At 50.5% G+C, this 27856-nt stretch overlaps 1 protein-coding gene across 1 annotated transcript in view; it reads left to right on the forward strand.

Annotated features, from left to right (window-relative positions):
* MYO18B (myosin XVIIIB) overlaps positions 1–27856 on the forward strand; it is a 232613-nt gene that overhangs the window by 203596 nt on the left and 1161 nt on the right. Inside the window, 3 exon segments of the mRNA XM_059876421.1 lie at positions 4385–4432; positions 5709–5846; positions 25499–26696. Coding sequence (XP_059732404.1) covers positions 4385–4432; positions 5709–5846; positions 25499–26684 — 1372 coding nt within the window. The 3' untranslated portion in view covers positions 26685–26696.

Genomic DNA, 27856 nt, shown 5'->3' on the forward strand with positions numbered 1-27856 from the left:
CCACCCTTCTCTTCCCACAAAGCTCTTAACCTCCTGCTTTTGCTTAGAAGTGGCTCACAACATTTCTCTATGATTCTGAGACATTCCAAGTTATATCCCAGGGCCTTAGTGCAGGACCGCAGGCTCATATGACGCCACGGAGGACACTGGTCTTTCTTTCTTTCTTAAATTTATTTTTGACGGTGCTGGGTCTTCGTTGCTGTGCGTAGGCTCTCTCTAGGTGCGGTGAGTGGGAGCTACTCTTCTTTGTGGCGCGCGGGCTTCTCATTGCGTCCACCCCTCTCGTTGTGGAGCGTGGGCCTAGGCGCGTGGGCTCAGTAACTGTGGTGCTGAGGTGCCCCCACAGAGTGTGGAACCTTCACGGACCAGGGATGGAGCCCATGTCCCCTTCGTTGGCAGGCAGATTCTTAACCACTGGACCACTGGGGAGGTCCAGATACCCAGCCAGTGGGCTTCTTGGGGAATGAGGGCTCCAAACCACTTCATCCGCCCTGGCGTCACAGGACACACTGACCGTCGTGCTACTGGCATCTCTTTCCTGAGGACTGACTTTGTGCCAGGCTACACAGCCTACCTGCCTTCCGTGCATAGTTCCCACAACAACCCTCTGAGGGTGGTAACCATTATCACCCCCAGTTTACAGACGAAGAAACTGCAGCTTAGACAAGTCAGGAAACTGGCCCCAGCTCACACAGTAAGTGACGGGGCTGTAATCTGATTCAGGTTGACCCCGTCACCCACACTTCCAGTGAGCAAGCCCTGCTGTCATGTCAGACATACCCCATCTTTCCCCTTTCTCTTGTCAAAGTCTCGGTTCTCTGCCAAGTTTACTGGCCTGTCATCCTGGTGAGCTTGTGTCTGTCGCTGTGACATGGGGCCAGTGCATCTGTGCGTCACTTCCCAGGCAGTGTTTGTATTCAGACCAGAGCTGTCTGGCAAAGGCTCCATGGAAGGGAATACAGTGGGAGACGTTTAATGACTTCTGCTGCTCACCAGCAGTCCACCTGTCCACAAGTGCCTGGCCCATGCTCCTCTTGAAAAGTCACAGGAACCAAGGCAAGAGAAAGAACCACTGAGCACGTGTCAGGAGATGAGGGAGAAACCAGGGACCACATATCATGTACCAATGCTGGTGGCACTGCCAAGGAGATCAGGACCAGGGACAGGTCGCCTGCCCTTCCTGGGCCTCTGCTTGCCTGCCCAGCAGATTAAAATCATCACCATCATCACCACCACCATCATTGAGTCCCTCCTGTGTCAGGGCGGAAGGAACGGTCAGGAACAGGCAGACATGGGTCTGCCTCATGAGCTTGAGGTCAGACTTTTTCTTCATGTCGTGGAAGGGTCAGTGCGTTTTAAACTCTCTAGTTAGGAAGAGTCCCCTATTACACCAAAGGAAACGCCTATAGGAAATTCTGCCTCAGGATGGAGTGTAGCCATCCTCGGATTGGAGTGAGAGAGGAGGGTTCCCTGTGGGTGGACTCAGTGTTTAAATCTGCCCTCCTTCTGAAAGGGCTCTTCCCCCAGACTAGAGACGCGCTTTGAGATGTCCAGTTGTGCTGTGCCTTGGTTAGTTATATTGTGCTCTAAGGATGCTCCCTTGCAGGATGCAGGTAAAGATCAGTATTCAGTCCACTGAAGTGGGTGAGGAAGTACACCTGGATACCCAGACCTTGTCTGCTGCAGAGCTCAAGGCTAGTCGCCCTCAGGGTTATGGGGATGTTCGCTTGTCCAGGCACCCACCGGGATCTCTGGGCCCAGCCTCTCTTACTCAGGCTCACAGACTCCCGGGTGGACAGTGGGCCCAAAGCTCCTCCCTCTCAGTCATCAGGCCTCCAGCCCCACGGTGGCCAGTTTTTTCCCTTCCTCCCTGCTCTCGGGCAAAAGAAACCTTGTTCTTCTGTTTCTAAGGGGAGTGCCACACCATTTTGAACTGTACGGGTTGGACTGCAGGGCTCTTCAGTTCTTTTTTTTCTTTCTCTGAGCATTTCAGAAGATGCAGCCCTATTCACTCAAACCCTTCCCTCTGCTTTCCAGGCCCCCCGCCTACCACAGTCTAGCTTCTTTGGTCAGCTGGAACCAGCGTCCTTATCTGGGGTCTGTGAACGGGTAGATCAAGTGAGGGGTGTCCATGCATGAGTTCTAGAGATCATACCATGAACCCAGAGATTCTGCACTAAAATTCGAGTCTGTGTTTGTGCATCTGGGGAGGTGGAAGTCCCACAGTCCTCATAAACGATGCTTATAAAAGGCCCAGGACTCCTGGTCTAGGACCTCTCCATTGTGCATGGTCTTTAAGCGTCCAAGCTAGACAGGGCCTCAGCATCTTGGTCCAGAAGCCTCATTTCACAGACGGGGACGCCTGTCACCCCAGACGGGACAGAAGGCTGAGGCCACACGAAGGGCACAAGGATTCAGTCACCATCCTTCCCAGCCTGGCGCTCCTTCCGCAGCCCCAGTGCACAGAGCCTTAGAGGAGACTCAGACACCAGTGGGAACAGAGCCGGCGCTACTCACTTAGACCACTTCAGTTAAAGTTCTGAAGTATTTTTAAATAGTTTGTTAAAAAGTTATATCAAAAAAAAATTATCCTCAAGAAGATTTAGGGTCATTAGAAAAGATACTTTCATTCTATCTCTTGCTGTCATAGCAAATTAGCTCAAATTTCATGACACAGGAATGCCCCTGCCTCACATCAAAGTGACAGACGCAAGTTCGCCGGCATGACAGGCCAGTGACTTGGCCAAGAACAAAGACCTTGACAAGACAAAGGGCTGGAATCTGAGTCTCCCTGGGCTAGAGTCAGAGTGTCAGCAGGGCTCCGCTCCTTCTGGAGTCTCTGGAGGAGAGTCTATTTCCTCACCAGCTTCCAGAAGACACCCACATCCCTTGGCTCATGGCCCCTTCCATCCTCAGAGCCAGAAATGTTGCATCTCTGACTGTTGTTCCATAGTCACAAGTCCCTGTGACCGAACCTGGAGAAAGGTCTCTGCTTTTAAGGACCAGAGTCATTAGAGGGGGCCCACCCTGATAATGCAGGACAGCCTGCCTGTCTCAAGATCCTTGATCTTAACCACATCTGCATGCCCCTTTTAACACCTCAGGAAACACAGTCACAGACTCCTGAGATAAAGATTGAGATGTTGACATCTTTGGGGTCGTTATTCTGCCTCTCAAAGCGTGGTTCACAAAAGGTGCTTTTCGTTATACTGAGGAAGTCAGCAGATTTTTCTTTAAAAGGCCAGATAGTAAATATTACAGCTTCTCAGGCAGTGTGGTCTCTGTTGTAGCTGCCCTACTCTGCTATTGAGGAGCAAAAGCAGTCCCGGATAAAATGCAAATGAGTGGCGGTGGCTATGTTCCAATAAAGCTTTATTAATAAGAACAGATATGTAGATTCAGTGGCCTGTCATTTACAGACCCCTCTTCTATTGGATTCACCAGACACCATCCAAGAGAACTTCCAGTCTGGCCTGAGCCGTGGGGCCAAAGGGACAAGTAAGCTATGTTCTTGGCCTGGGAAGGGCCCTTGCAGTCTGATGGGGATGAAGCAGTGTTAGTCGAGGTCAGGAGAGTGACGGGTCCTTGAGGGAAGGGACCAAGGCTACAGGGGCCTCTCAGAAGTGACCAGGGCTTCTGGGAAGGACTTGCCCAGATTCCACTGAAGAACAAAGCTGGGGGGTCCAGGCCTGAGAAGCCAGGCTCGCGTGTTAGAAGTCTGTGGTTTGACTGTCTGTACCTGTACACTGGGTGACTACACTCTGGCTAGGAGCATGAGCCGAGTAGCTCTTACAGACCTGGGTTTCAAAGCTCTGTGACCTTGGACAGGGGTGTCAGCTTCCTCAGCTCCACGAGGGAGACTAGCAAGGTGATTAGTGGGATCACGTGTAAAACATGTTTGTTGAATCAAGAGTTCTCCCTAAAGAAGAACCACCATTGTAATTAGCTTCCGAGTTTCCCAGAGTGCACTGAGAAAGCTGACCGCCACAGCCCCATGTCTGATTGGCAAGCAGTCACAAAGGATATAAAGCCAGTGCCTCGCCCACTGACAATTATGATGCTATTAATAGCAGTACTAGTCCTGCTAAAACAGGAGCAAGGGTAATGGTTGCTACCCTTTAATTAACACTGCTTATTTGCCAAGAACCATGCTGAGACGTTCATAAGGGTGATCTTACTTGGTCAGCTCCACAGAGCTTGGGCAGAGGCCTGTGATTAGCTACATTTTACAAAGGAGCTGAGGAGGCTCAGAGAAGATGAGGAACTTGCCTAAGATCACACAGCAGCAAAGGTCAGAGGCGGGACTCAAAACATCAAAGACTGTGTTCTTCCCCAGGCCCTGGCAGCCCAAGAATAACGGACTGTTTCTTGTGCCTCCTCCTAGCGTCCAGACAGCGGTGGACTGCGGCGGTGGCAGCGGCAGAAAAGAGATGTAAGTGAGCCCTGGATAGAACTGAGCCAGTGACACCGAAGCCAGAGACGAGCCCCTGGCTGTGTCCAGTGCGCAGGAGGAACACCCACCTGGACAGTCACCGCAGTGTCCACAGGAGCTCTGACTCCATGGTCATAACACCCAGCACCGGGGACATACTACTGAACCATAGACTTCTCGTAGACAAAGAGGAGCCTCTGACTTACCGCACCCGTCAGACACTGTCAGAAGGACAGACGTCAGTTGCCTCAGAAGAGTTTCTAGACTGACATTTGAGCCCTGCACATTCTGGTCCTGACTTATCCTCCACCTGGGACTCCTCTTCCTGTATCTCCCGTGCCCTCCGTACCTGTGTGGGTGCGGTTCCCTCCACCTGACGCTCCCTTCTCCAGGCCTGTGTGGCCGAGCTCCAACCGTCAAAGAGGATGTAGCCCAGCAGCCACTACTGCATTCCTTCCCTTACGCCTCCAAGAAACAAATCGGGGCTCCCTCTCTGTCCTCCTTAGAACCCGTCAGCCTTCATCTACCGCACTGATAGTTTTCTTCTTGATTTTATGGTTATTTATATAGATGTCTACTCTGCTCAAGTGGGCTCTTGAAGACAGGGTCAATGTTGAGTTCATGTTTATAGCTCCTTCCCATGGTGCAGAGTGTTCTATAAACAAACAAAATTTGTGAATATGTATATTTATTATATATCGTAAATGAGTGACCGTTTCAACCAGGAAGTGAAATAGTCATTCAACACCCACATCAGTGGCAGGCCCCCATGGCCTCTCCCTGTGCTGCTTTCAGAAATGGGGTGTACAATTAAGTCTCGTCCACAGAGACATTCCAGCTAAGGTAGGCAAGCACTTAAGACCCTCACAACTGATAGATTCCATGAACATATTTGGTCTGAAATCCAATGCCAAATTTTACTCCACAATTGGAAAATACCTTGGCATCTATATTACTTCTCTTCCCAAGGAATAGCAATGATTTTTAACATGAGCATTGGAATTGGAGGGACCAGGGTTTGCATCCCAGCTTCATCCCTGACTAACTAGGTGACCTTGGTTAAGACCCACACTGGCCTCCCCAGATCCCTACTCTCATCTATGTCACAGGTACAGTGCTGGCTCCCACCTCTCAGGGATGGTATTGTGAGCACTGGTAAAGTGAGGCATGTTCAGCACTTAGCACCACGCCTGGCTCACGCTGAGGGGTGAATATCTAGTTATTGCTGTGACTGTGGTTGTCGTCGTGTTGACAACATCTTGCATTCTGGTTCTAGAGATAACGTCTCCACCCTCAGCTCCCAGCCGGAGGGCAGTCTGCAGTCTTGGTTGAGTTGTACTCTGTCCCTGGCCACAGACACCGCAAGGACCCCCTCTCGACAGTCAGCCATCAGCAGCCGTATCCTCAGCCCCAGGTAAGAGTATCCCCTGCTGCCTCTGGGTGACCAGTAGTTCAAGGAATCCCAGGCTTCCCATGTTGCCGTTTAAGTCTTCGATTTCCTGTGTCCTAGACAAGGACGTGCACGGTCCAATCTGAGGTATGGCCCTGCTGCTTCTTAGCTGTGTGACTTACGGCAGGCCAGTTACCCTCTCTGAGCCTTCACTTCCTCATCTGTGAAACAGGAAGTATAAGTGTATTTACTGCCCCAAACAGTCAAAATGAAGAGGATCTAATACAGCCCACGTAATGCATGGTTTTCCAGATGATTTCAAATAGCATGGGACGAGCATTTTTAAAAATAGCTGTAGATTTAGTATGTTTGCTTTCTATCTAAGGCAAGTCCTACTAATTTTCCATTTATAGATAGTTTTATATTTAAATTTTCTTTATAAACATGTTTACTGAAGTTTTTTTGGCTTTGTTTCTTTTAATGGGAAGTCTGTATAAAGACAGTTAGGCTGGATGATGTCTTCCTTGGAAATCTCAGCTTTCTTAGAATGTCAGAATTTTATATTTTGTTTCCTACCATGGAAGGAGACAAATTCAGTCATGCCTTGAGATGGGACCCTCACAAGTCTGTAGGATTGCCAATAATAATTTGTTCCAACAAATGGGCCTCAGCCTCAGCTGCAGGACTTAAATCTGTCTTCCCTCTTGCTTTCCAGCTCCATTCCTCTCAGCTCATTTGGTTTTCCTTTTCAAGGGCAGCCCTCTTGTAATGAGGAGCCAATGGCCATAAATCAGAAATTATGGATTAAACAGATGCGTAATTAAGATGAAATGCACACTGCTTGTGTGATAACAGAAGAGCCGATGTGATAAGATAGAAAAATCACATACTAGTGAAGCAGACCCAGACGAGCCCTTGCTGACTTGAAACGGGTTTGCTCTGAAGCAGGAGGCTGTCTTTACGAAAAGAAGTGGGTGGGAGTTCTTGCCAAGCTTTCGGGCATGTTCAGCAAATGGCAAATGTCTGCTGATAATCTTAGGCTGAAAGATTTGATGTTGAAAATATCAAAGGGAGGCCCTGAGAATGGGGCGCATCGGGGGAGTTAATTAAAGCAAGATTATCTGATTACCACTCTTAATTAAAAACAAAGACTGTGTGGAGAAAGAGCCATGTCCTCGGCGAACTCCGAATGCTGAGGACTTTTTCTCTCCTGATAACTAAATAACTTCTGGTCTCCCCAGTCAGCCAGTGTATCAGGAAGCAGGGGCCAGAGCTGAATGTGCAAGCACTTTAACATAATATCCAAAAGTTTCATAATTATATTAGGTGCACGATAAGGAATTACACTCTGAGCTGAATGGGAGATGAGAGGCTGAAGTGATTTCTGTACGTGGACTGAAGTCAGAGCATCTGGCTTCCAGTCCCATGGCTGCTCCTCTGCAGCTGTGAGTCTTGGGGCAAAGGATTTGTTTGTTTGATAATTTTTAATGGAGGATAGTTGATTTACAGTGTTGTGTTAGTTTCTGCTGTACAGCAAAGTGAATCAGTTACACATATACATGTATCCACTCTTTTTTAGATTATTTTCCTGTATATCATTACAGAGTATTGATTAGAGTTCCCTGTGCTGTACAGTAGGTCCTTATTACTTATCTATTTTATATATAGTAGTGTGTATATGGGGCTTCCCTGGTGGCTCAGTGGTAAAGAATCCGCCTGCTGATGCGGGAGAATTGGATTCCATCCCTGGAGAAAGACATGGCAACCCACTCCAGTACTCTTGCCTGGGAAATCCCACGGACAGAGGACCCTCGAGGGTTACAAGCCGTGGGGTGGCAAAAGCGTCGGACACAACTGAGAGGCTAAACAACAACTGTGTGTACACGTCAGTTGCAGTTCCCAGTGTATCCCTTTCTCCCTTCCCCCATTAGTAACCATAAATTTGGGGCAAGTTGCTTAACTTTCCATGTCTTCTTGTGAGTAAACCATTGTCAGGACTAACTAGAAGATGCACTCAGAGCCCAGCTCCTAGAAAGAGCTCAAGAAAACCAGCTGCTTTCCTGGTGTTGGTATTTGATGCCCAGAGTAACCCCAGGGAACCGATGCCATCACCTCCATGCTGCACAAGAGGGATCCGAGGCCCAGAGGTTCAGGAGCAACTGATTGAGGCAAACTCAGCCACACCCCAGCTCCTGTAGCTTCGCCCTGGGCAGCACCTCAGGCAGCCCTCGCTAGAGCCCAGCCCCCCTTTCCCTGCCCACTCCCCTCCAAGTCCTCAGGCTGGTCCAGCTGCAGCTCAGAGCAGAGGGGCCTGCACCAAGGAAAGCAGTGGAGCAGGAGGCAAGAAGGGACCAGAAGCCCCTTGTCATTTTCTTCATGTTGGTATCCCTCTGGCTGGCACACAGATGGTGCTCCATAAATGTCTGTTGAATGAATAACTGACCATAAGAGCAACACTTGAGCAGAAATGCTAACTGTACTTGGTCACAACTCAGCTTTGTGATTCAGAGAGGGTCAGTAATTTGCTCCATGTCATCAGGAGGGAAGCAAAAGAGCCAGGATTTGCACTCTGGTTTTAATCCTTCCAAAGCCTGTATTGTGTTTGCCATGCTGCCATGATGCTGACTTTTATCCAGGAGGTGAATCACTCACCTGGCAAAGTTTACTGGCAAAGAGCTGGCCCGTTATTAATATTAAAACTATAAAAGGGTCAGTATTCAACATCCATCCAAATGATATTTATTAAGTGCCTACTGAGTGCCAGATTCCATGGCGTTAAGCCTTGAAAATTTTGAGCCCTTATTAACCTATTAACGTGTACTCTTAAACATACTCTTTGGAGTATGTTTACAGTTTAAAGATTCTAGAACTTCTGAGTTAGAAGGGACCATTAGATTATTTATTATTAGTCCAATCCTCTCATTATATAAATGGGAAAAAGTGAGGTCTGCAGAGGGAACTATCTCACCTAAGCTTATAGTAAAGACTGACCCAGAGTTCAGGTGCCTTGACATCCAGCTTTATAATCTCTAAATACTTCTCCCTTTTATTAGAATATAACTGAGAAGGCGATAGTCCTCTTGGCCACACCCCAACCTCAGCTCACTTCCAAAAGGTGTCCAGTGTCTTCAGTCCGGTGTGTACCCTTCCACATCTTTCTCTATGTATTCATAAACACACACGTACTGTAGCAAATACGCAGCGTATTGTGGGCTTTTAAAGCGCAGAGTGACATGGTACCACATTACGCACCTCTGTCTGTGTGTGAAGTGGTTTCAGTTGTGTCCAACTTCGTGTGACCTTTGAACTGTAGCCCACCAGGCTCCTGGGTCCATAGGATTCTCCAGGCAAGAACACTGGAGCGGGTTGCCATGCCCTAAATGTATCTAAATTCTCAAAGTGCTTCTTTCTTTCCCTCAATAATATACTTTAGAGATCACACCCTGTCTGTTCACATAAGTCTATCTCATTCTTTTAAATTCCTGCAGAAAATCTTAAAATGATGCCATGGATTTATTAAACTGTACTCCTGTTTCACTTTCAGTTGATTTCAGGATATTTGCTATTAACCTGTTGTGTGTGTATGCTTAGTCAAGTCCAACTCTTTGTGACCCCATGAACTGTAGCCTGCCAGTCTCCTCTGTCCAAGGAATTTCCCAGGCAATAATACTGGAGAGGGTTGCCATTTCCTCCTCCAGGGGATCTTCCTAACCCAGGGATAGAACCCTCCTTTCTTTATCTCCTGAATTGACAGGCAGATTCTTTGTCACTGAGCCACCTGGGAAGCCCTGTTAACCTGTTAGCCTTTAAACACACACACACACACACCAGCCCTATTAACCTGTTAGCCTTTAAACGCATACACACACACTCTTGTGCACAGGACAGATGATTCTCTCCGTCAAAGGGAATTTGCATTTTAAACTTGACCAGATGCTACCGGGTCATCTGGGCGCTGTCCTTGCTGAGGAGGTGGAGGCAGGTTAGAGACAAGGGGAACTCTATGGCATGCACCCCCATATGACCTGGCCCATCACAGGGATCAACAAATGAGTCTCTTGGACATTTCCAAATTTGACTGAAAAAGAAGGTCACTCTAAAAAAAGAAGAGAGGGAGAAAGCAGTCTTCTGCCAAAAAAGTAAAAGCATTCCTTGTATTATTTATAAGAGGACGTCAACTCAAGAGAAATATGCCTAAAGCTTGATGATTTACAGCCCAGGAGTCATGAAGCTGCTGATAAATGCAAGAGCTTCTGGAGATGGAGACACTAAATTACCTCCGTGCCCCTGGGGAGGGAGTTTATAGGCTTGGTGGTGGCAGCCGGCTTGGCTCCAGAGCCTCTCTTGATGGCCGGCTGCAGCTGGTGCCAGGGCTCCCAGCCCACGGTGTGCCCGGCCCTGCAGGGTGCCTGCCTCTCCCTCCTGCCCCCTGGGCCACCACCCTGCCAGTAGAGTGTTCCAGTAAAGGGTTCTGTCCTCTCCCTTCCAGTCCTCACAGCACCTCGGGCTCTCCAAAGGGGGCCAAGCCCCATTTTCGTCCAAAGCCCCATGCCCACGTCTCTCAGAACCTCAGCCTTGGTCACTCACACAGCTCTGCAGGGTCCAAGCACAGACGGGCATTAACTGAACCGGCTGTATAGACGCTGATGCCTTGTCACTGGCCTGTTTTCTTTCATTTTACTGGACAAGTTATTCCAAACCATCCTGACTTTCCTCTGTGTCCAACTCCTTACTCTGAGCAGACACCCTAAACTCCTGGTTCATTCAAAGGAAAAACAGCAGCCTCAGAACGGTACCTGTAAATTGATCACCGTCTGCCCCAGCTTCCCTCTGGTCCCAGAAAACGAGACCCGGTTTTGGTTGCGTGGAATCCGTGCCCCGCCGCCCGCTCACTCCTACAGTCTCGGCTCCGCGTTTCCAGCTGCCCTTCCTCTGTGGGTTATGAACACCCTGGGGTCCTCCCGGCCTAACTATATCCTCACCCGTTACCCTGCAGTCCGGTTCCCCCCTTTGGAGCCGGGCTTCGCCAGAGTGGGGTCCCCGCACAGCGCCTTCACTCCCCTCCCGTTTCTGCCTCCGCTTCCCCCAGCCCAGAGCCCTGGGCCACCACTGGAACGTTCCTCAGCGTGTCAGCAGCTTCCTAAGGGACAAACCAGGGGATGTTCTCCAGTCTGGATCTGTTTCTGGACTTCTCTGCTGCACTGGCCCGTTAGACGTTTCTTGGAACCCCTGTCCACCTGGCCTTTTAGCTGTTTCTGCTCCTTTTGTTGTTACCGTTCAGTCATTCAGTCGTGTCCCACTCTGCAACCCCATGGACTGTAGCCCACCAGGCTCCTCTGTCCGTGGGATTACCCAGGCAAGAATACTGGAGTGAGTTGCCATTCCCTTCTCTGGGGATCTTCCCGACCCAGGGATCCAACCTGCATCTCCTGCATTGAAGGCAGATTGTTTACTGCTGAGCCACTAGGGAAGTGTTTCTGCTCCTTGGCGCTACCCAAACTTCTCTTTTCTGGTCTTTTCCTTCCCACCCCAGCCCCTCCCCGCCATCTGCTGGGGATCCCGGGATGCTGCTCTCACCTATTTTTCTGTCCACTGGGTCCCAGGCAATCCTGTGATTTTAACCCCGTCACTGTAAACAGTTCAGTTCAGTCGCTCAGTCGTGTCCAACTCTTTGCGACCCCATGAATTGCAGCACGCCAGGCCTCCCTGTCCATCACCAACTCCCAGAGTTCACTCAAACTCATGTCCATCGAGTCAGTGATGCCATCCAGCCATCTCATCCTCTGTCATCCCCTTTTCCTCCTTCCCCCCATCCCTCCCAGCATCAGAGTCTTTTCCAATGAGTCAGCTCTTCATATGAGGTGGCCAAAGTCTTGGAGTTTCAGCTTTAGCATAAGTCCTTCCAAAGAACACCCAGGACTGATCTCCTTTAGGATGGACTGGTTGGATCTCCTTGCAGTCTAAGGGACTCTCAATAGCCTTCTCCAACACCACAGTTCAAAAGCATCAATTCTTCGGTGCTCAGCTTTCTTCACAGTCAAACTCTCACATCCATACGTGACCACTGGAAAAACCATAGCCTTGACTAGACAGACCTTTGTTGGCAAAGTAATGTCTCTGCTTTTGAATATGCTATCTAGGTTGGTCATAACTTTCTTTCCAAGGAGTAAGCGTCTTTTAATTTCATGGCTGCAGTCACAATCTGCAGTGATTTTGGAGCCCAAAAAAATAAAGTCTGACACTGTTTCCACTGTTTCCCCATCTATTTCCCATGAAGTGAGGGGACCAGATGCCATGATCTTCGTTTTCTAAATGTTGAGCTTTAAGCCAACTTTTTCACTCTCCTCTTTCACTTTCATCAAGAGGCTTTTTAGTTCCTGTTCACTTTCTGCCGTAAGGGTGGTGTCATCTGCATATCCGAGGTTATTGATAATTCTCTGGGCAATCTTGATTCCAGCTTGTGTTTCTTCCAGTCCAGAGTTTCTCATGATGTACTCTACATATAAGTTAAATAAACAGGGTGACCATATACAGCCTTGACATACTCCTTTTCCTATTTGGAACCAGTCTGTTGTTCCATGTCCAGTTCTAACTGTTGCTTCCTGACCTGCATATAGGTTTCTCAAGAGGCAGGTCAGGTGGTCTGGTATTCCCATCTCTTTCAGAATTTTCCACAGTTTATTGTGATCCACACAATCAAAGGCTTTGGCATAGTCAATAAAGCAGAAATAGATGTTTTTCTGGAACTCTCTTGCTTTTTTGATGATTCAGCGGATGTTGGCAATTTGATCTGTGGTTCCTCTGCCTTTTCTAAAACCAGCTTGAACATCACTGTAAACAGGTGATCCCCAAATCTAGCCCTCCAACTCATGTTCTTCCAAGTGGCAAACATGTGTATTGTATGTAACTGCCTGCAGTTTAGATCTCTGGTTCCTCTGCCTTTTCTAAAACCAGCTTGAACATCACTGTAAACAGGTGATCCCCAAATCTAGCCCTCCAACTCATGTTCTTCCAAGTGGCAAACATGTATATTGTATGTAACTGCCTGCAGTTTAGAAGCTGGCCACCTGGCTGTCTCTGTGGTATCTGAACCCAGTGTGTCCAGGGGGAGCCTCCTCCCTCTCCCCCACCAGTGTGATCCGAATCACGTGGAGGTCCTGTCATCAGTCACCCGAGCTGGAGCCCTCCACGCTTCTGAGGCTCTCTTCCCTCTGGCTCATCCCCATCGTCCACTGATGGCTAAATCTTGTTTATTCTGTGCCTCCGCGCTTCAGGCAAATACTCTTGACCGTCTTACTTCTGTCCATCCTCACTGTCCACACCTTGAAGCCAGGCCACCATTTCTGTCCTAGACTCTGGCAAAGCCCTTCCAACCCCACCCACCTTAATCCCTCCTCTGCACTCCAGCCTCTCAAATCTCTCTCAAATGAAAATCTGGTTTCAGTGGCTTCCTGTCACCTACAACAGGAGTCAGCCAATGACTGCGCACAGTAAAAAAAAAAAACCCTGGCCCTTGACCTGCTTTTGTTAAAGTTTCATTGGATCACAGCCATGCCCTTTTAAAAGAACTCTTACATATTGTTTATGACTGTCTCTGGCCAAGGGTGGCTCTGCCAGATGAGTTACCTGTCTGTGTCACAGAGCAACAGAGCAAGTTGTTAGCAGCGTGGAACCAGGATTAGTGGGATATAGTGGGGCAACCTGAAGGTCTACGGCTCCCTGTGGGGGGAAGGGGGAAAGCGTTTGGGATCCCCATTTGGTAGCCTTGGGAAGTCCAAACAGAATTGTGTGTGTCCTGGTCAGAGATTTTGTTTATCCCTAAATCTCAGTGACCACGATCTATCACCACGTAATTAGAGATGCTGTGATTTGAATTTATTACCAAACATGGCTCTGCTCTGTTGCTATTGGACAAGTACCATATTGCAGCGTGGAGATTATTGTATAAATTATTCTCACTCACATAATCATCGTGATTTTAATTACTGTGTAATCTTAGCTAATTACTGTTGTATGTATCATTTGCTTTGGTACCGATTTAACACAACTGCTTTTCGTTTGGCTAAAAGGCAGCATTACGACTTTTCCTTTTTCAGGGAAAAAATGTGCTTTCTGTAAACATTTGCGGTCCCATACTCTTGGCTTGTGGTTCTTCGCTTAAAAGCAATAAATTTAGACACCACCATCCTCCTTTGATCAGCCTCCGTTGATTTTTATGTAGGATAAGGCTGGCTTGAATTAGTAAAAAGGTCTAAATTATAGGGTATTGTTTTAAAATAAAGTTGTATTACTCTCAAGGAAGTGCAGTTACTCTACCGCAGAAGTGGGGCCAAGGCTGGGTCACGTGAGACCTGCTTAAATGATTAGATAAGACTCGTTTGTAATTAGTTCATTAATTATGTAAATATGAATGGAGGATACTTGGCATTGAAAACAGCTTGTTCTCAAAGTAGGTTAAGCACTGACTGCTAATCTTATTTCAATAGCACATTTATTTACTGGTCTCTGCATTCTTAGAACTGGAGCTCAGGATCACTTTAATCCATCCTGAATGTACTTAATGAATGAGTCTCTCATGAAAATGGTTTTATGTGTTCCTGGAACAAAAGAGTGCTTTTCAGTTTTATCAGTATTAAGAAGATTAATGGGTAAGATGTGGAAATGTTCAGTGCGAACATACTAACCGTGGACCCAAGGCCTGAGCAAGTGAGGGGCAGGAGAAGTCTGTCTGTCCGGGTTCATGCTTGGTGCCAGCATCACTCTTGGGCAGGCTTCCGTGGGAAGGAGGGGTGTTTTCTATCTAGAGCTCTAGATCTTTGGTAGATCTGCGAATCCTTCAGGAATTTTGAGGCTCGCCTAAGTTAGATGCAAGTTGGTGTAAAACCATTTGGCTTGATCACTGACTGTTCAGAACAGTCTTGTAGAATCTGTGGTTCTCTGAGCTAAATTTTCATTAAGTCAGCTTATGCAGACATACATACCGAAAATTGTGTCTGTATGAAATTTTCAAAACTTGATCATACCTTAATAATTACTACCCACATCAAAACCAGCCCGTGGCTAGCGCCCCAACACCTTCCGATATCCACTGCAGTCATGACCTCCTCCTTACTCAAGGACGACCACCACCCTCACTTCTGCTCTGTGTTAGATTCTGTGTTAGATAGGGCTATTGTTTGAACCCTCTGGTGCCTTTATGTTTAAATGTAGCTTTTCTGTGTTTTTTTTTTTTTTTGAGGAGGTTTTCTCTCATAGAAGCTGGACGATCACATCTGGAATCAGCTGTGATCTGCTAAAATCAGACTTTTCTACTCCTTTTACTCAGTAAATATTTCTTCCTTGGTGTCTGAGCGCAGGAGGACATGAAGGGTCATTCATACTTCCCTCTACTCATAGGCTGGTCAACTCCTTCCCCTCTAGAGTATCAGCTTCTTGAACACAAGGGTCCTTCACCTCAGTGTCAGCAGGAGCTGGCATCATGGCACTCCACAGAAGGTTCTGAATGGCAAGGAGGAGGGGTGGATGGACAGATAACTTCCATTCACTTAAAGCTGCATTTATGACGAACTGGGTGCTGTGAAAAGTCAGAGACTGTGGTTACTGCCGTTGTATGGTACTCAGCAGAGCTAGTGCCTGTGCCTGGAAACCAAAAGAAAGCATCGTGAATTTACTTACCTGTGTTGACCCCAAGTGGACTCTCTGATCCGACTTGGTCACTTTTCACACCCTGTGTGTTCTTTCAGGACATCGTAGAGGTTGTGTCTGAAGGGCAGGCTGAGGTTTGAGAGCCGGTGCTCTCCCATCTCAGGCTGACCCAGGAGGCTCTCTGCGTCTCTGTCTCTCCAGGAGGAGAATGTGGTTCCAGCTCCCTCTCAGTTCTGAAGGGGATGAAATTCTGGAGAAACAAGACCGGGCTTTGGATCGGGTTCCCACATAGGAAGAATTCCCTCTAGGTTGTGCACTGGAAGTTGGTTTTGAATCTCTTGGTTTTAAGCGCAGAGAAGCGGCTTTGACTGACCCGTAAGTGGGGCTACTGGGGTCTGAATGAACCTGCCAGATGAGGCCTTTTGTCCCTTGTTTCTTCATTCGCGTCCTCCTATTCCTCCTGTCTTTCATTCTTCCCATTCCACGAACTTCCCTTGATGGACTGTTCTAGATCCTGGGAAATCACAGAAGAAAACTGAGTCTAGTTGTTGAGAGTTGTAAACAAGTAAGCAAACGGTTACAGGACGGAGGACAGGAAAACACAGGGGCGCTGAGGATCAGAGGAGACCCCAGCCCAGGCTGAGAGGTGGGCACAGACTTCTGGAGGCGGCTGTACTTGGGCTGAACACTGAAAGTCAGGCAGAAATACTGGCTTTTTGGTTTTTTTTTTTAATTGATAATAGAATCACCAGTAAAGCATCCCTTCCTATCCCCCTCCCCCCGCTCCTTTCTGTCTCTCTTCTCTTCTCAACCCTGAAGGTGACTGGGCACTGTCACTCTGCTAGCCTCTACCATAATTTGATAATTTTTTTAATATTGATTTTATTTCTATCTTTATCTTCCTCTCTACTTCTGTCTATATCGAAACATATATTTTATCCCCAGCACTATGAAAGTAAGTTGAAAACACCATGCCAGTTCTCCTTAAAATAATTTCGCATCTTTGTCCCGCCAGAGAAGGGCTTTCCAAACTGCCGCACCATTTTCACCGCTAAGAAAATGAACAGATCCACAATATCCTCCAAGATCCCAACGTTTATATTAACCCAGTTGTTCTGAAGTTGTATCACTGTACTTCTATTTTTTTTTTAATTTTTTAATTTGGCTGCACTGGGTTTCAGTTGCCACACGTGAGCCCTTATTTGGAGCATGTGGGATCTAGTTTCCCGATGAGGGCTCAACCCCGGGCCCCTGTGAGCCCTTATTTGGAGCATGTGGGATCTAGTTTCCCGATGAGGGATCAACCCTGGGCCCCCTGCATTGGGAGCATGGAGTCTTAGCCACAGCACTGCCAGGGGAGTCCCCTCACTGTAGTTTTTAAAAAGAAGGCTCCTGTTAAGGACACTCATTGTATTATGTTGTTTTGTTTCTTCAGGTCTCTCTCTTTTATTTACAAGAAAGAAAAACAGACTTTATATTTTAGAAAAGGTTTAGACTTAAAGAAAAATTGAGCTGAAAGAACAGAGCACCCATATCCACCCCTTCCCTGTCTTTCTACCCTCAATTTCCCCTCTTGTTAACATCTTCTATTAGTCTTTTTTTTTTTTTGGTGGCACCACGTGGCATGTGGGATCTTAGTTCCTTGACCAGGAATTGAACCCACGTCGCCTACAGTGGACACACAGAGTCTTAATCGCCAGGGAAGCCACTGAACCACCACTGAACTGCCAGGGAAGTCCCAGCCTTTAGTCTCTTTTAAACCAGAATGGGTGGGATTGGGGGCAGGAGGAGAAGGGGATGACAGAGGATGAGATGGCTGGATGGCATCACCGACTCGATGGATGTGAGTTTGAGTGAACTCCGGGAGTTGGTGATGGACAAGGAGGCCTGGCATGCTGCGATTCATGGGGTCGCAAAGAGTCAGACATGACTGAGCGACTGAACTGAACTGAACTGAAACCAGAATGGTTCCCCTACTGCCCCACTCCCATTGAAACAGACTGTTTTTTTGTAGAGAGTCAAGCCTGATTCTGATGGCAGCTCTGTTCAAAACTCCCAGGTTCCAGTAACTGGTTGGCCAGTAAGAACATGCGGGTGAGACGTGGCAGATTCTGTCCACCTGCAGGAGATACACAGGTGGTGTCCTGAGGGCAGTTCACCAGATCGGTTTTTTAAGTGTCAAGGACTCGGTACCTGCTTAAGATCAGAGAAAACGGCAAGCACGGCTTAAGCACTGTCTTGTCTCATAAAAACATTCTACTATAAGGAATATAGTGTATTTCCAGAATCTATTTCCTGAGTCTCTCCACCTTCAGGCCAGAAGTAACCAGGTTGCGGGCCTCTCTGCGGCTTCTTCCACCTCTCTTCGGCTCGCTGTTGAGGTCTCCTTCAGCGTTCCATGCCCAGCATCCTCCTTGCTTCTTGTTGTTGCGCAGTCGCTCAGTTGTGTCCGACTCCTTGCGACCCCATGGACTGTGGCACGCCAGGCTTCCCTGTCCATCATCTCCCAGAGCTTGCTCAAATTCATGTCCATTGAGTCAGTGATGCCATCCAACCATCTCATCCTCTGTCGTCCCCTTCTCCTCCTGCCCTCAGTCTTTCCCAGAACCAGGGTCTTTTCAAATGAGTCAGCTCTTCGCATCAGGTGGCCAAAGTATGGGAGCTTCAGCTTCAGCATCAGTCCTTCCAGTGAATATTCAGGGTTGCTTTCCTTTAGGATGGACTGGTTTGATCTCCTTGCTGTCCAGGGGACTCTCAAGAGTCTTCTCCAGCACCACAGTTCAAAGGCATCAATTCTTCGGGCTCAGCCTTTTTTTTTTTCAATCTTCCCTTTCAGCCGAGGGGTTTTCTAAGTCTTGGTGCCTCTGCCTATGAAATGTAGACACCAGCCCTTGCTGGTCCAGGGTTTTGCAGAAATCAGTGAACAAGCTACTAGCTGGTAGGAGGGACTTTCTTCTCCTTGGAGTTCTTCCTCAGCATCACCCCCACCCCCAGATCCTACCCTCTTCTGAACGCCTGACTGCACCCCACCTCCAGAGAGGCTGTGCTCTCCAGCCCCGGACCCTCCCCGTCGCTTGCCAGCCTCTCGTAGCATTTCCAGGGTTCACGGTGTTCCTGGAGCTTCTTGCACTGCTGACCCTTCTTCATGGGCTGACGCAGCATCCACCCTTCAGTGTGCCTCTGAAAGGCTAAGGCAGCCCATCTTCTCCTGTGAGGAGCTTAGCCGAATGTCATATAGAGTCAGTCAGATCGAGGTGGGAGCCTGGGCTCTGCTCCTCCCTCTCCATCTGCCTCTCTGACCCTCAGTTTCCCCCTCTGTGAAACAGAACAGTCAACAGTAACGAACAGTAGGGCAGAGCAGTCAGGACCCGTGTTCCCAAAGCTGGATTCAAATCCACATTCTCCCATTTACTCTGTGACAACTGGCTCATCCTTCTTGAGCCCATTTGTGAAATGGGAGGTTATTAGTAGCTGACTTAGAGGGCTGTCATGGAGAGAAAATCGAATAACGTCTGCAAAGCCTAAAGGCACAACATACTCCTGTGATGCAGAATTCCCATGCACACTGTAGGGGCCTAATAAATGTGCCGAGTTTCCTGCCATGTCAGGCACAGTCTGAGCGCCATGCCAGCTTCTCTTACAGACCATCAGTTTCTATGTGGGACTCAATCATGGAACCTTCAGGCCATCTTCAAAGGACATCTGGTTTCCCATCCAGGCCTCACTGTTAAAGAACATCAATACATTTTTAATTTCCTCTTTAATTTCAGGGTGTGAATGAAAAATGGGGGTGACAGTATGTCTCTGGGGATGATTCATGGGGTCATTAAATCTGCATCGAGTTTCCTGTAGCTACTGCTGGCCCAGGCTCTGCTCCAACTCAGACCTGGAGAGTCTGGTTTTTGCTGTGTGATTGTTCTAACACCGGCGAAGCCAGCATCTCCCTGACTTGGGCCTCATGATGTGTTAGTCACTGTGTCTCAGTGGATTTTGAACAGTGCACGCGTGTAGACATGAGTTCAGCTCCTTGCGGTTTCCTCCTAGCTTTCTATGCCCAGGGCCTGTGATTGTGAAGGGCAGAGCAAGGGTGTGAGATCTGGCCAACCCTGCTTCAGATCCCAGCTCTGCCGCTGAGCAGTGTGAGCCTCGAGCAGTGGCTTCTCCCTGGTGAGCCTCAGTTTCCTCATCTGCAAGGTGGGCTGATCATCCAGATCCTGACGAGATGAAAGGATGTGCCTTTTTATTCTTCACCCAGTGTTCTTGGAGCATCTCCTCCATGGTTGGCACCAGAGGAGAAACAAGGGAGCTGTGGTCACAGGATGGCTTGGCAGGGGAAGGTGTGGCCTGAACCAGACCCATATCTCAGCAGCTGGCTTGCTCTGAGGCTGAACAGACCTGAGTAGCCTCACACCTTTCCTGTGTTGCTCAGAGCGGGCTCGGACATAGGAATTGCTTATTCTTTTTAAAAATAAATACATTTATTTATGTGGCTGTGTCAGGTCTGAGTTGCAGCTCATGGGTTGGGTCGTGCCAGATCTTTTGTTGTGATGCACGGGCTTCAAAGCTTCACAGCACGTGGAATCTTTGTTCCCCACCCAGGGATCGAACCCCATCTCCTGCGTTGCAGGGTGGATTCTTAGCTGCTGGACCAGCAGGGAAGTCCCAGGAATTGCTTATTCTTGAACATCTGCCCTCAATCCAGGGCCTTCTGTAGCCCTGATGGGAGGGGCCATTAACTGAAAAGCAATCGTGAGGATCTTAGGCATGTATTCACAAGTAGTCACGTTGTGAAATGAATAAGTGATGTATGCAAGTTCAGTTGCACCAGGCCCCACCTCCCATGAAGAGCTGGGGGCAGGCAGAGGCGTCTGTGGGCCTTGCTCAGCGGTACTGACTGTCTCGATGATGTCCATCATCTCTGAGGTTCAGCAGGGTCACGGTGCCCACCCTCACAGCCAGGCTTCACAGGGTACATGGCAAGGGAGGGACAGAGCCAAGATCTGAACCCGTGCGTCTGCTTCCCAAAGCCTGGATTCTTAGCTTCCCGGGTTACAAAGAGTAGAAATTCCAGCATTTTTGCATGATCATATCCTGATTTTTCTAATAAGCCTTCATAAATTTGAGTCACCAATACTTACAGGAAAAGAAATAAAAAGGAATCCAAACTGGAAAAGAAGAAGTGAAACTGTCAGTGTTTGCAGATGGCATGATACTATACGTGGAAAATCCTACAGACACTACCAGAAAACTACTAGACTTTATCAATGAATTCAGTAAACTTGCAGGATACAAAATTAACACCCAGAAATCTCTTGCATTCCTATACACTAACAGCAAAAGATCAGAAAGAGAAATTAAGGGAACAGTCCCATTTACCATCACATCAAAAAGAGTGGAATACCTAGCAGTGAGCCTACCCAAGGAGACAGAAGCCCTCCACTCTGAAAACTGCGACATGCTGATGGAAGAAGGTGAGGAAAACACAAACAGATGGAAAGATAGATCATGTTCTTGGACTGGAAGAGTCAGTATTGTCAAAATGACTGTACTGCCCAAGGCAATCTACAGATTCATTGCAGCCCCTATCAGACTACCAGTGGCGTTTGTCACAGAACGAGAGCAAAAACAATTTAATTTATATGGAAACACAAAAAGACGTCAAACAACCAAAGAAGTCTTGAGAAAGACAGATGGAATTGGATGACTCAGACTCTGACCTCAGATGATACTACAAAGCTCCAGTGTCCACATATATTGTTTTGTTCATCAGTTAATTGACATTCACGAGATACCTACTGTGTGCCCATACTTAGCGCCTCCTATGGGCCAGAGCACTGGCACATCACTCATTCACTCATATGTTTTCTGAACACCTACTGGGTTAGGACCCCGTTCTAGGCACAGGGGTAAAGTAGTGAATGCAACAGACAAAAACACTTATGCCCCTGTAGTTCTTATTTCTGCGTCATTGCCAGGTTGACCTTGGAGAAGGCAATGGCACCCACTCCAGTACTCTTGCCTGGAAAATCCCATGGACGGAGGAGCCTGGTGGGCTGGAGTCCATGGGGTCATGAAGAGCTGGACACGACTAAGCGACTTCACTTTCATGCATTGGAGAAGGAAATGGCAAACCACTCCAGTGTTCTTGCCTGGAGAATCCCAGGGACGGGGGAGCCTGGTGGGCTGCCGTCCATGGGGTCGCACAGAGTCGGACACGACTGAAGCGACTTAGCAGCAGCAGCAGCAGCAGCAGCAGCAGCCAGGTTGACCTGGTTTCCTCCCATCACACAGATGAATAAACTGAGGCCTAGAGAAGTTAGGCGAGTGTCCCAAGGCCAGCGGGTGGCAGAAGCAAACTAGACTCCAAGGGACAGATGTTACCTGGGCAAGGTGATGTCAAAGAGACAGTGTTAAGCCTGTATCACAGTAGAGTCCAGAGGAGGTTCCCAGGCAAGGGTGCTGCCTGCCGTGGGGTCGGAACCCCATCTCTGCCACTCCCAACTGTGTGTGCTTGCCGTGGCCACTCCGCCTCACTGTGCCCAGAGCCACAGCGCCTACCCCCGGGGTGGCCCTCGAGGCTATAATGGACATGGTGGTCAGCTCCATGCAGACAGGTGGCCCATCTGCTTGTTCTGACCTGTGTCCATGTGCACAGCACCTGGCATACAGTAGGTGCTTGGCCAGGGGCAACTGTTACGGGCCCAGCCTGCCCCGTGTGGCTGGGTGCCCAGGAACCTGCCTATTGGCTCCTTATCTCCCAGGTATGTGAGAAGACTCTTCCTTTTTGGACAGATGGAGGGGCAGGTGCAGAAGTTCCCACCATGTTTCTAGAGTCCCTTCTTGGAGATCACAGTGCCCCGCCCAGCTTGTGTCCATACCCGTCTCCCAGCAGCTCCTCAGAGGTGCTCAGAGCACCTCCTATCCATCACCTCTCGCCCTGGCCAAAGCTGGGAGGCAGGCACAGTGACATCTTGATTAGCCGCCGTCCATCCATCACGCGATGCCAGTGGAAGGGAGTTCCATCTGAGCTGAGTTATCCCAGGAGGACAGCTGGGGGAAAATGAGTCTTCCCAGGGTGTGTCCAAAGCGTCCAGAGCCAGGGCAGGAACGGAGAGTCTCACCCGGCCCTGGGCAGCAGAGCTAGGCCCCTCACCCTGATGTCTGCAAGAGGGCGTCTGAGTTCAGATCAGTTCTGCCGTCCCCACACAGAAAGGAGGGGACACCACACACGTCTCCCTTGGAGTGGCAGCGCAGACAGGAAGTAGAGCTGCAGAGACGGGGTGGATCTCTGCATGGTAAACCCAGGAGACAGCACTCAGTCAAGATGAGGCGTCTTTCTTTCCTTCTCCTGCCGTCCCTCCCCATCTGCCCCCCCAGCCCTCCTCCCTCTACCCTCACTCGGACTCCTCGCCCCGTCCCCACCCCACTCCCCAGCCCTGCCCAAGTCTACACTACTGGGCCTGTGTTCTAGTTTGAAGCCGACCAGTTGAGGCTCTGGAGGCACCAGCCAGACCACTCCAGAAGGTGGGACCCCACCCACCCCAGCCCCATGACACCGACCCTTGGGCCCCTGGGCAGATCTCTGAGATCACCATCTAGTGACAGCCAGGTGGCTTTATGGGGACATTTTGATTTGCCTGCCTTCTGAAAGATGCTGCTCCCTGTGGGCCTCAGGGAAGGTGGGTGGGTCTCCGCTGGTCTGGCCAAGCCAAGGGGACTTGGCTGTCGCCTGGAGAGTCTGTGTCCTCTGGGCTCCGACAGCAGCACACACAGGCTGTGACCTCGAGGGCTCCTGAGCTGCCCACAGCTTTGCATGCCCCCGGGCTGTCCCAGGTTTTGGTCAAAGGTGAGGAGGGCCAGTCCTAAGCTGCCAGCGCACCCCACATCTGCGACCCTCCCCCCTGTCCTTTGGCCTTGCCCTCAGCACCTGCTCTTGCTTTACCGCCCCCGTCGCCACCTGTCTCTTCCTCTCCGTCGTCCTGTCCATTCTCAGCTCACCTTCTGTCTTCTCGGTCCTGCCTCTGCTTCTCCCCACTTCTCTCTGCCCCTCCTCTACTTGCTCATCCTCCTTTCCTCCCCTTCCCCAGAGACTTGATTTCGGAGGTAGACTTGACTCAGTCCGACAACACTTACTGAGCATCTACTGTGTGCTGGGCGCGGGGCTGAGTCAGGGTGCAGAAGTGACTCGGCAGGGGCTTGACAGCCTGGGCTGGAGAACTGGGGTCCCCCTCCTCCTCCTCTCCCCTGCCCTTCCCCCTCCTGTAGCTTCTCTTCTCTTCCCTCCCCATCCTGGCCTCTGCAGCCAGCACTCTCAAGGGGAGCTGGGGCCAGTGGGATGGCACAGTCCCAGGAGATTCAGCGACAGGTGCCGCCAATCCCCATGTGGCAGGCAGCGGCAGAGACTGAGCACCCAGGACACATTCATCACGCCTGCCTCCCTTCAGAGCCAAGACAGGACGGAAATGACTTTTGTCAGCTCTGCAGCAGCCCACTGCCCCTGGCAGCTCCAAGTTGTTTATTAAAAAAAAGAGAGAGAGAGAAAGAAAGGGATGTGAATGTGCCACCTTGCTGTGTATGAGGGGAGCGACTCCAAAGGGATGATGTTGACAAACAGCCCTTCAGGTGGTCACACCGCAGCGCTCCAGCTCCCATTCTGGCCCGAGTCCAGCTGTGACGGAGACGGAAGGTGATGGGCCAGAAAGGGAAGGGAGCAGCTGCTCTGGGCAAACGGTGTGGCTTTTGTTGGAACCTTTCCCAGGGGCGATGAGACGTCGGGTCTCCTGCCCAAGCATTGTCCTGTCCATCCTCCTGGGACGTCACATGAGTCTTTCATGGAGCACCTTGAGGGGGGCGGCGCAGGTGAGGCTCCAGAGAGCCAGAGGTTATCAGTAGTAATCGTAATGAGCACTAACGGCTAATTAATGATGATGATGAATAGCCATTGATTATTATTAACCACTCAGCGTAATTGTTAAGCATTATTTGAGGAGCCGGGTGCCAGGCACTAGGTCCAGGGCTGGTTCCACTATTCCAGCCTTTATGTGCAGGTGCTGACTCCTCTGTAGTCATTCTCATGGTGACAGAGCCACCAGCAGAAACCTGCATCAACATCCCATCCCCCCACCTCAGGCTGAGCCCTGGCCCTGGCCCTCAGGCCCAAACTGACCCCAGGCCCACACTGACATTTCATGCCCCTTTTTGCTTTTTATAAATTACAACTTTGCTGGTGGGTGAGAAGGAGGTGGTTTGTCTTACAGGGAGGACAAATAGATTTTGTTAAAGGACCGGTTGCTGGACTCCAGTCTCTGGCTTTTAAGGCCTACCCTTCACTTTCCAGTCTGTGATTTGGCCTCACTGCCAAGATTCCCACTTTTCAAAGGCAGAGCTGTGTTGGCTGCAGCTGCGAAATGCCTCTGCCTGGCAGTCCCAGAATAGAAGGCGTCTGTCCTCTCTCCTGTGTAGTGTTGGTTTCAAGTTGATTTCATGTAAATTTTTCCCTTTTGAAGGAACATTTTTTTTTCTTTCCCCTGCCCACCCTCCTCCCATGAAACAGTTGGGAGCCTTACAGCACCTCATTCAGAGGCATATTCGGGTCACTGGCTCTCCGGAGCTCTGCTCGGTGGGGTTGTCCTCCGGGCTTGACCCTAAATAAGAAAATAACCTCCCACAGATCTCCTTTGAGTCTTCAAGAAACAAATTACCTATTTCCCAGCAGGCTGTGGGATGGTAGGTCCTTCATGTCATGTGTGATGCGTCCTCCGTCTAAGTCATCCATCAGAGCTGCAGTTTTAATCTGCTCAAACGTTTTTAGCTGGGTTTAATTATAGACAGAAATTGCATTTCAGAAAGCAACGAGAAATCACTTGTGGCTGGAGTTTGCGCATTAGAGCACATGGTTCGTTGGAGAGCGCGGCGGGGACGGGAACGCGTTTCCAAAGCTAAACAGAATTAGCGCCCGTGCTCCAGGCCCGATGGCACAGATAGTAGGGCTGGCACAGTGTGTGCTGACCGCGCTTCTCTTCTTGGCGCAGGACCCACGAGGAGGCCGGCGATGGGGCCCGGGACGTCCACAGCAGGACCTCGGGGGACAAGGCCGCATCCCCGCTCTCCCGCCGCCAGGGAACGTACGGCCACTTCGGGGATGGCGAAGAGTGCGGCGTCCAGAGAAAGGCCCCGGAGAGGCCGGGCGCACCGCCCTCCCAGGCTTCCCGGAGTGGAGACGCTTCCCCGCTGCCTCGGGACAAGCTGCCCAGCCCGTCGGCCGCCCTGTCGGAGTTCGTGGAAGGGCTCCGGAGGCAGAGAGCGCAGAGAGGCCGGGGGTCGCCGCTGGGCCTGGAGGACTGGCCCACGCTCCCCATCTACCAGACCACCGGGGCGTCCACGCTGAGGAGGGCCCGGGCGGGCAGCGACGAGGGCGCCCTGGCGCTGAGAGCCGGCGCCGGCTCAGCCCTGGATGCATCGGCCGCGCTCCCACGGTCCACCAGCCTCAAGTGCATCCCCTCTCAGAGCGCGGGGAGCCCCAGCCCACCCCCCGAGAAGCTGAAGACCCGCTTCAGCTCCTGCGAGTCCCTCTTGGAGTCGGGGCCCAGCTCGCGGAGGACGCCCAGCTCCCCAGCGGCCGCGCGCAGGGACCCGCTCTGGTCGCCCACGCTGCGCCCGCGGAGGCGCTGTCTGGAGTCCTCGGTGGACGATGCGGGCTGTCCGGACCTCGGCAAGGAGCCTCTCGTCTTCCAGAACCGCCAGTTCGCCCACCTGATGGGGGACCCCCTGGGCAGCGACCCGTTCAGCTGGAAGGTCCCAAGCCTCAACTACGAACGCAAGACCAAAGTGGATTTCGATGACTTCCTGCCGGCCATCCGGAAGCCCGAGACGCCCACGTCCTTGCCCAGAGCGGCCAAAGATGGGCGAGACAGTTCACAGCATTTGAGCGTCCGCTTTGAGACGGAAGAGGCCGACCGGGGCTTTGTCTCCGGGATCGGCACCGTTTTGAAAAGGAGTCCGGAGTCCAGGGAGGACCCTGCTCACCTCTCTGACTCGTCCTCCTCCTCCAGCTCCATCGTGTCCTTCAAAAGCGCCGACAGCATCAAGAGTCGGCCGAGTGCCCCCCGGCTGGAGGGCGATGGCGGCGAGCGGGCGTCCCCCGAGAACAGAGAGCCAGGCGCAGGGAGGAAAGAGGAGGCCGTGGAGAGCATCATGAGGAAGTACCTGCAGAAGTAGGAGCCCGCTCAGGTAACATCGACAGGCGCCGGCCCTCCGGGGGGTGAAACCGGGCGGTCCAGCCTGACAGCCTGGACACAAGCAGTTGCTGCCACTGCCTGTAATGGTGTGACTCATTTCTCTAGAGAGGAGGGGTTTTAGAGATTTTCATGGAAATACTGTGTTACTATTCATGCAAATAATGTGTTGCTGATAAAGGCACAACTTAGAAGCCCTCCCTAGGAGCCATTGGTTTCTCTGCTCTTTAAAATACAGATAGGAAGCCTATCTGTATTTAAAGAGGTTCAGCTTGGGTGGGGTGGGAGGATGCTGTAAGGTGGTCCCGGGCTCCTAAAGCCTCCCCACCCTTGACTCCTTCTCTTCCCAGTGCCCTGTTCATCTGGAGGGAGGCGTGACGGCGTCTGTCCACAGTGTCGGGGGAGAGCCAGGGTGGGAGGTGGGAAGCGGCCTTGACACAGCAAAGTCCAGCTCTTGCATTAAGTGTGTAAAGAGAAACTGGGGCCTGAGAAGGGGGCAGGGGACAAGTGCAGAGGTCCTGGTCTGCACCTGATCCTGGCACTCACAGCGGCAGCAGGGAGATGTCCTCACTGCTAGCCGTGGCTCACGTTTGACGAGTTTGTTTATCAGGTAGTCATTTGGTGCCCACGGTAACCCCAAGAGTGTAAGTATGATTCATCCCTGTTCTCCACGTTGGCAGACAGAATCGCACAGGTTAAGGCACTTGTACAGACTCGCCCAGGCAGGACTGGGATTCAAAACTCCAGAGCCCGCGTTTTTGTTGATGTCGTTTTTCTTTAGGCGTATGCTCCGGCCTCTCTGTGAGTCAGCTCGGAGGCACACTAAGGAGCTGGGTCTCTAAAGGTGTTGCCTCTCTCAAGGGCAGACTGAGGCAGACTTTAGAATCATACATCTCACTGGGGGTTGGAACTCATGAACCACAGCCTCGCCCTTGGAAAAGGGGGAGAAGACCTCAAGATCAAGGTCACCCAGTGAGTCTGCTGCCAGCCCAGCCACCCTGACTCCCAGTCCGGCACTCTTTGCCCCGAGGCTGGGCTGGCCCCTCACTGCCCCTCTCAGGGCGTGTTTCAGAATTCATGGCTCCCGACTGAAGTGGGAAGCCCCACCAGGCCGGCCAGGAGGAGTAAGCACCTCCCTCCAGGGTCAGACACGAT

The sequence above is a fragment of the Bos taurus genome, chromosome 17 (genome assembly GCF_002263795.3).
Source record: "Bos taurus isolate L1 Dominette 01449 registration number 42190680 breed Hereford chromosome 17, ARS-UCD2.0, whole genome shotgun sequence".
In the NCBI taxonomy this organism is placed as follows: domain Eukaryota; kingdom Metazoa; phylum Chordata; class Mammalia; order Artiodactyla; family Bovidae; genus Bos; species Bos taurus.